At 32.4% G+C, this 10,000-nt stretch overlaps 1 protein-coding gene across 4 annotated transcripts in view; it reads left to right on the top strand.

The window, feature by feature from the left end:
• The window catches only part of LOC135217918 (uncharacterized), a 513,768-nt gene that overhangs the window by 190,976 nt on the left and 312,792 nt on the right, over window positions 1–10,000 (top strand). For all 4 annotated transcript variants that reach the window (XM_064254003.1, XM_064254005.1, XM_064254006.1 and 1 more), the window contains one exon: window positions 7,791–7,892. In XM_064254003.1, coding sequence (XP_064110073.1) covers window positions 7,791–7,892 — 102 coding nt within the window. The remainder of the gene's footprint in view (window positions 1–7,790; window positions 7,893–10,000) is intronic.

Below are 10,000 nucleotides of genomic sequence, written 5' to 3'. Positions count from 1 at the left end.
TAAAAGCTAGAATCAACACAGAAGCGTATATGTCGTCCTCAGCTCGGGACTTCGTAGGTTGGTAGGAATTTATTCATTACTTGCTGTGTAGTTCTTGCCGAGATAAAGGAATTTAATCTCTTTGGTAAACTGACGTACTGTGCTTGAGTTATATTACTGCAAGCGAAATACATGCTGCGAGAGAGAGAGAGAGAGAGAGAGAGAGGGGTGGGGGGGGGGGGGGGGGGGGCTTGTTAAAATTGATACGACGACGACAAAGAGAGAATTCCCTGGACGCTAGTAAATATAAGGCATCAGCCATTTCTATTCTACACGGAAAAAAAATTAACAAGTTTTATCCTAGAAACCGATACCTTTTGTAACTGCAACGTTATTTTTTCTATATTTTACTTTCATCAAGTTCCCAAAAACTTATACATATATATATATATATATATATATAATATATATATATATATATATATATATATATATATATATATTGAGAGGTCGCTGGTTCGCGCCTGTCGATCGCCAATTCTATTACCGTTTAATAAATTCCCCCTCAGTTAAGCATATATGAAAAATATAATAATTCCGAGGTAGAGCGAATTAGATATTAAAGGACATTTGTAGTTCGATATATGTATATGAATTACGGTAATGTGATAGACTTATATATATATATATATATATATATATATATATATATATATATATATATATATATATATATATATACAGTGTAATAACAGTACCGATAGTAGACAGAATTATGAAATTAAAGTAATAACCCAAAACTGTCATTAATACAAAACCTCATATATTTCATTACTAAATTATTAAGTGTTATTAACATAACTACCAAATGAAAAGTACACTGATAAATACCCTTGGTGCTAAATATATCAAAATGTCACTAATAATAATGAGAGGTACAGTGAAAATGTTATAACAGTTAAACAATTAAACTAATATTGACAACGATTTCACGATTTAGTAGATTTTAAGTAAATACCTTAACCGTCAAGAATTGACACATTGCTTTTCAATTACCTGTTAAAGAAACGCTTCTATATAGAGCCGATTCCAACTCAACCCTCGAAATAGGGTCACAAAAAAAAATGTTTCTCTAAGTTTTTGGAGGATTATTTTATTCGATAAACTTTATTTTCTGTATGCACTGTTGTATACATACATACACATACATAGACGCTATATATATATATATATATAATATATATATATAATATAATATAATATATGATATATATATAAGTAATTATATACTAGATATATATATAATATATATAATACATTATAAGATAATTATATATATATATATAATATATATATATATATATATAATATATATATATATATATATATATATATATATATATATATTGATTCCTGAATAGCTGGAGAGTGCATTCACCCTACGCATCTATTCGTACGAAGTTCAGAGGTATGACGCGAATTTACGTAATTATGAATTTTTCTGTTGTGTGTATGTAACTATAAACAAAGTAATATATAAGCATCGCGAATAGTACAGAGATGCAACATGATTAAATAAAGGAATACATTAAAAAGAATAATCATAGTAGCATGTGTCTTGAAATGGAGAAACAGGTCCGCGTTTTTTATGGGTACAACTATATTTAAGAAATAATTCTGTACAGAGAACTTGAGATTGGAAAGGGAAATCGACGTAAATTGTCGAAAGCTCTGTATAGATTTTTAAATATATTCGCCTCCGCATATAACTGTGAATTTGTTTCTCTACGGGAACACATCCCTTGATCTATAGATAAGTAAATTTGTAGAGGGAGGGAGAGATGAATATATGAATATATGATAATATATTATATATATATATATATATATATATATATATATAAAGATGAATGAATATATCATTGATATATATATATAATATATATATTAATTCATCTTGTTTTCCTCCCTTTATATATATACTTATAATTTATTATATATATATATATTATATATATATATATAATATATATATATATGTATGTGTTTGTGTATGTGTGTGTGTGTGTGTAGATTGTGTTGAAAGATTTTTTTCACACATTAAAAAGTTGTACATAGTCATGTACAGTTACCTGGGCGCGAAAATCATTAGGAATGTTTATGCATTGAGCTAATGGTATTTAGATTTGTGAGTGTTACGTGGTGGTACATAAAGCAGTTGAACATTTTTTTTTTCTTCCAATCTTGTATTTGTTTGCTTATTTGCTGTGTATTTCGAATTTCGATGATGCATTCATGTAAATTACTTTTCCTCCTTCTGTACACTTACTTAACCGTAAGTCTAGGAATGTGTTCCTTTATTTAGACATGTTCTGAGTCTTTTTATTACTCGGCATGTTGTTAGTGCATTATTCCACGTGTTTATAGTTACATATGCAAAGCATACGCATTCCAACTTATGTAAAATTGGCTTATATCCCTCAAGGTTTTATGAATAAATGCGTATATGCTAATGCACTTGCCGTCTAGTCAAATCAATACCGTATAAAATTCTAAGTATATCTCTACAGTCATCATTGGAATGGACGAGTTACATAACAGCATCGCCAACCAGACCCAACTCTTTCTTCTTTTTTTTTTATGATATTCCTTGCCAAAATAATTGACTCCCAGCGCAGCCCGACTCTCCGGGTTTTAAACTCCGTGATAGCAGCCTATTCGCAGCTATTCTGATATGCCGAATGACAACCCAACTGTTTTTACGTCATATGCATTATTCCACGTGTTTTATAGTTACATATGCAAAGCATACGCAAAATTCCAACTTATGTAAAATTGGCTTATATCCCTCAAGGTTTTATGATAATGCGTATATGCTTATGCACTTGCCTTCTAGTCAAATCAATACCATATAAAATTCGAAGTATATCTCTACAGTAATCATTGGAATGGACGAGTTACATAACAGCATCGCCAACCAGACCCAACTCTTTCTTCTTTTTTTTTTATGATATTCCTTGCCAAAATAATTGACTCCCAGCGCAGCCCGACTCTCCGGGTTTTAAACTCCGTGATAGCAGCCTATTCGCAGCTATTCTGATATGCCGAATGACACCCAAAACTGTTTACGTCATATGCGTCTGAGATGGAGCCGTTAACGGAACGGTTAATGCGGTTTTTAGCATTGCGATACGAGCCGCCGCAACTGTAAACAACATCATAAAGCAGTTTTCAACCGTGCGGTAAAAGAACGGAATATACTGATCGTGTTTCTTCCGGGCGAGTAATGTAGACGTTTCTCTCTCTCTCTCTCTCTCTTGGAACTGTAAAATCACCATTTCAGTGAGGCCCGTTTTCTATTCCATGACACTAAATATCATAGAATAGAAAACGGGCGTAGTGGCAAGGAGTGTGGTAGATTATATAAACAAGATATCATTGTTTGGAAGTTCAGTGGCCGCTGATTGCTTTTAAGATTATGAGGTACAGTGAATCTATAGCGTCTGAGAAAGAGCAAAACTAGAAAATTATTTTTCCACACATAAAAGGCATAGAATTCATATTAAACCGAAAAAAATATTTATAATTACCAGAGATACTTCTGACGAAAGATACATTCCTCAAGAGAAGTGTATATAAATTATGCACAATACACCAATATATGCACTTCAAGAGAACGGTATTTATATTATGCAAAATACGCCAACAAAAAACGCAGAGATAAAAATGGTTAATATAATTTTTATTACTCATCAATTTTTATTCCTTCCTTTACGATTTTGTTTTACATATATAACTTCCCCATCTCCATCAACCCCCACCCTTAACAACCAACCCCCCCTCCCCCCTCCCATCCACCAGACCCCATCGTTCACGCTGCGAAGAAAATATTGAAATGATTTTTCATACGATCCTTTTAGAGGCCGTATCATTTGAAGTGGATGAAAGAATTCTAATTTCATCGAGAATTTTTTTCCTTCATTATAATTTCTGGGTGCATGGGTGATATGTCTTTCTGCGTGAGTTCTGCGTTTACACTATTTACATTATTTATGTATGCCTTTTTCTAGTTTAAAGAACTAGAGTATGCGTTTATTCCAGGTTTAAAGTTCATTGATCTATTTATTTCATCCGATAAACTGGCGCTGCAGTATACATTATATAGTTGTGTCTTTTTCTAGCTTAAAGATCTAGAATGTGCTTTTAAAGATCTAAAGTATGCGTTTATTCTTCTCTACGTCAGAGCGAATAATGATGGATGATTTTAAAAAAACGCAGACGAATTTTCCATTCCAGGACAGAGTAGATCTTAATATACCCTACGAAAATGGCAGTCGCTTGCAGTATAATGATTTAGAAAATTACCAACAGATTTTCTTGCTAATTACATATCAGCATAATTTCTTCTCCCTTCAACATATTTAATACAATTATGTGGTTTTTTTTTACAGCTGCATTACTTGAAATATTTCAGTAAGATTAGAACTTCTTTTGCCAGGGAAATGAACATAAACTTGTACAATCCTCCGTGAATCTTTCGGGTATGTCATGAATATTGAGTTAGCTTAAATATTCAACATTTGCCAGGAAGTAGAATGTGCAAAAGTGGTTTTATCCTGCAGCCAACGAACATTCATATTGAGAACATGACTTCTTCTTAGGCATAAATGATCATAATTTTAATGAGACAGTATGCTATATCCAAAAATTAGGACAATTTCGATTTTTAGTCAATTTGGAGTGCATTTTTAGGTTCGGCTTTTCTAAGTAGATTTTTTTTTCCATTGAATGCCATTACAGTTCCCATATGGACCATTACTATTAAGGTCTGTCACTTTATATAATTATTTATCGAGAATTATCAGGTTATTGACCTGCGCAGTGTTCATTAATTTGAGTGAATTATTCATATGTTACTCAATGATGCATTTGAGGAAATGAAGAATTATTTATAGATTTTCGAACACCTTCATATATCAATAAATAATATTGCTGAGAAGATATTGTTCATATTATTAGAATGATGACGATTCGTTCTCATCTTCGTCTCAGCAACGAATATATTCACCCATTTAAGACACAATACCACAACAAAACACATCAGTTCTTAGAATTATATATCCTATCTCACATAATTTTTCAGTTTCCAGCCCGACCAGTGTGGTTTAAAAAAAAAAAAAAAAAAAAAAAGCAATATGGAAGATCCTTTTGATGCGTCGAACCTATATTTGTAGCACTAGATCGTTCGGATATATGGGTTTGGTGCATCAGCAATACAATTTTATAGATGGGGAAAGAGCGTTTACAGCGACGCTCGTTTGTTGTAAAAGATATGGGATTCAATCTCAATTCGGGTATTCCTTCCGTAATCGCGTACAAAATATTTGAAGGGGCTTGGAAGCATTTTCACAACGTTTTTCTTTCTTTTTCCCGCGAGTGCCAGTTCCTATTTGTGAATAGTTTGCATTTTTTATCATTCCGCGAAAAAAGGTTTCGGTTCGGTCATTCATTTTGACCGACTTCGCGGAAAAAGGAATATGTAAAATTCGTTCGGTCACCCCTCCCCGCTCCACCCAATATGATTTCATAACCCAACGAGACATCTCTTCATAAAAGAAAAAAAAAATCGCATATGATTCGGCCAAATGCTGTCCATCATGAATATGAAAGTGTTATTTAAAGTCCAGGAGGCCGGGAGAGCGCTGGCTCCGATGCAAATGCCCTTATAATTAATACGTGTATGACTTTTGTTTCAAAAGTCTTCAGTTTTCATAACTGCGTTGGGATCGTGCGCTTATTAATAATCATAAGAGAAAAAAATTTCTTTCGGATTAAACAGGGTTGGTCAAAACCTAGATGATCAGTAAGGACTTTATCATTTTGGCCAATGCCTCCTTAATCGAAAATCAGTAATTAAGTCTTCGTAACTTCAGTCATATCGTACGCTTAGTAATGATCATAAGACCAATGTTAACCTTTACTAGCATCGTGTTTTCAATTATGGTCAGTGAACTAGCAATGTAGTTATTGAACGACAATAGTTATCGGAAATGCGATTGCCAATAATTTTGTAACGCCATGAAATTATGCTTACATCGCGTTGGTCAATTCCGATTATATATATATATATAATATATATACATATATATATATATATATATATATATATATATATATATATATATATATATATATATATATATATATATATATATATATATATATATATAGATATATATATATATATAGTGTGTGTGTGTGTTTGGGTGGAGAGGAGAAGGAGAGAGACGAGAGAGAGAGAGAGGCTTGGAAATCGTTCCTACTTGCCCTGAAGTCGAATCCTAAGTCTGACTTATTTCTTAAAGGATGAATTAATGACTAAGTGCTTATCTTTTTTTATATAAGCATTTTCGGAAGGTCAGGAGTTCTGAGATATTATCAGAAACGGGAATCTCTCTCTAATCCAACTGAAGTTCTGAAAATTAAAAAAAAATAAAACAACACAGGAAAGAGTAAGTGAATATGACGTTTTCGCTGGAATCAGTTAGTCAATAAAACCTCTCGAGAAAGCTGTAATTACGAAAAAAGAAAGTGGTCAATATTGATCCCCATCACTGCATCGCACGCTCCTCCATTTGCGAAAACAAAAGGTTTAAAAGTAAATTGACAACATCAATTAGAATCCATCGATTCCTGTGCTGATCCGCTCAACGGTATCATAGAATAGATTGTTAGCATATGTTTGTTGAAAGTGTATTTGCGTGTAAGTGGTACATAGTGCTCTGTTTGCAATGAATTTCAGCTGTCTGTTTATATTGTTGATTTGGTAAATAAAACTTGAACATTTACCTACGTCTATTTATATTTTCATAACTGTCTTTCTAACTATATTTAATGCATTGAGCATATATATATATATATATATATATATATATATATATATATATATATAATATATATATATAATATATACATATATATATATATATGTTTGTGCGCGCGTGTGTGTGGGTAGAGAGAGAGAGAGAGAGAGTGAGTTTTGTATTATATATTTTTTTGCATTATGATTAGACGAAAAAATTTAATAAACTTTAAAGTAATTCGAAGTTAACTGCAATATACAGATCACACACACACACACACACACACACACACACATATATATATATATATATATATATATATATATATATATATATATATATAATATATATATATATATATATATAAATATATATATATATGTATATATACAAATATATATATATATATATATATATATATATTATATATGTATATATATACAAAATATATATATATATATATATATATATATATATATATATATATATATATATATATATATATATATACATGCAAGCATGCACCATACTGAAAAATGAAGAGCCATCACAAGAGCCGATATTACATTAGGGATGGAATTATACTTATGAAACAAAATCATCAAAGACAATTGAGGAGGCAGAAATGTTTTTTTTTTGTTTTTTTTTTTTTTGTTTTTTTAATTCTGTGTATCTCTTATCATTTTTCCTAACCGTATGACGCCTATTGATAATTTTTTTAAAATTTGTTTACCAATTTATTAATTTTTCTTAATAGGTGAGATTTCTTTCTGTGCTTCCCTCTGCTTTCTCTTATTGCTTCATAAGCACCAGCTTCTTTGAAAGCATGTATTCCGAGTCAATCGCCCCTGTTAGGAGGCTCGTTCTATATAAATAAGGTTCACCATCCTCTGAATGATTAATGAATCATAATAATTCTTTTTCTCCTGTCTTTGTCTCCCTCCCCAGGTGTCCTGGATAAGGATGCGAGATCACCATCTCATCACAGTCGGGAGACAGACGTACAGCAACGACGATCGATTCTCAGTCACCTACAACCGACACCTGAGCGTGAGTATTGGTTCTCAATAACTGTTTCTCGCCACTTCACTTCGAGTGTTGTTTCTCCAGGGCACTCCCGGATTTCGGCGCGGGATCATTAGTCTCCGGATTGATTTCTCGCGAGGAGGAGGCGTAAAGCATGTTGTCATAACATTCTAAACATCACTGTCTAAAGAATGCTACTTGGGTTATAATTAGGAGGGCTGGCTGAGTTGATGGGATTTCGTAGTCAACTGGATATTTTATAAAGTTTTTATTTTATTTTATTTTGTCATAACATGACTGTCTGAAGAATACTACTTGGGTTATAATTAGGATGGCGGGTTGGTTTGATGGGATTTCGTTGTCACCTGGATATATTATACGGTTTTTATTGTATTTTATTTCATTTATATATACGGAGAGAAGCAGAACAGTCTAAAGAATACTTGGCTTAAAAATACGACGTTGCATTTGATGGGGTTGTCAACTAGATATTTTATAAGGTTTATATTTTATTTTATTTTATTTATAAGGAGGATATCAGAACAGTCTAAAGAATACTTGGCTTAAAAATACGACGTTGGATTTCATGGGGTTTCATTATATACCGGATATTATATAGATGGTTTTATTTTTTTCATTAATTAATTGCTTGATAGGTCTATTTATTTGTCTTTTGAAGGGAAGAAATCATTTTCATAGACTTCTTAGTAATTCAACCATTTCGAGGATTACTTTAATGTACACATGTACAAAAAATTACCTTATGAAATCTTAGAATAAATGTATTTTTTTCTTGACATACTTTTTTTTTCAACTTTCTTCCCACATCTACGAATTATCTGAAGAGTTGTTTTGATAATCAGTCGTATATTTACGAACTGATTTAATTATTCAGGAACAAAGATTTTCGGGATTTTAATGCAATGATATTTAAAGATTAGGTCAAATGCTAGGGACTGGGACCTATGAGGTCATTCACCGCTGAAAGGGAAATTGAGGGTGAAAGGTTATAAAGATGAAGAAATTGTTTGATAATTTTTTTATAAGATACAACGGAATTGAAGGGGTGTCATTATTAAACAGGGATTGTAGAGGGTAATTTTTTATTTTTATATATATATTTATTTATTTATCATTTTTTTTTTTTTTGTTTGACGAAGATGAATAAATTTTATGATAAGGTCTTCAATATACGCGGATATATTATTCTGTATATGACAAGTCTTTGTTAATAATAATGATGTGAATATTTAATGGCCAGCATACCAGAAATATGTTTATTTTGAACTCGTGCACGATTATCTATTCTTAAAACCTCCATGCTCATCAAGATATAACTTTGAAACTCATTCCCCATTTCTATAAAATGTAACTGCAATTTATTAAGGGTGTGAATATTTAATGACACAATATATAAGAAAAATATTTATTTTGGGCTCATGCATAATTATCTGTTCTCAAGTAAATATCATATTTTAACCAGACCTCTGAGCTGGTCAACAGTTCTCCCGATCGTTACCTAGCAACGGGACCTACAGCTTATTGTGGGATCCGAACCACATTATATCGAGAAATAGATTCATAATCACCAGAAATTAATTCCTCTGATTCCACGTTGGTTTGTTTGTATGGTGTATTTACGTTGCGTGGAACCAGTGGATATTCAGCAACGGGACCAACGGCTTTATACGTGACTTCCGAACCACGTCGAGAGTGAACTTCTATCACCAGAAATACACATCTCTGATCCCTCAGTGGAATGCCCGAGAATTGATTCCACGTCGGGTGAGCGGGGAATCGAACTCGGGACTACTGAATCGGTAGGCGTGAACGTCAACCATTCGTACAACGAGGAACTTAAAACCCCCTATGTTCATCAAGATATAAGTAAATCTTGAAAACCACAGTCCCTGTTTATATATATAAAGTAACTGCAATACAAATGTAGCTATCCGCTGGCATCCGATATGGCAGCCGAGTGATATCTCTTTCAATATTTCAAGCTGACATTCGTCTTGCCTGAGTGCATTCTCCCCCAGCAAGTTTGAGAGACAAATTAGCCTATCGAACAAGGCAAATAAATGGCCATTCCGAAGAGCCAGTGGGATTAACCGAAGAGTTTCTTCAGAGTT

Source organism: Macrobrachium nipponense, chromosome 9 (genome assembly GCF_015104395.2).
Source record: "Macrobrachium nipponense isolate FS-2020 chromosome 9, ASM1510439v2, whole genome shotgun sequence".
NCBI lineage: Eukaryota > Metazoa > Arthropoda > Malacostraca > Decapoda > Palaemonidae > Macrobrachium > Macrobrachium nipponense.
This window is presented reverse-complemented; position numbering and strand designations above follow the sequence as displayed.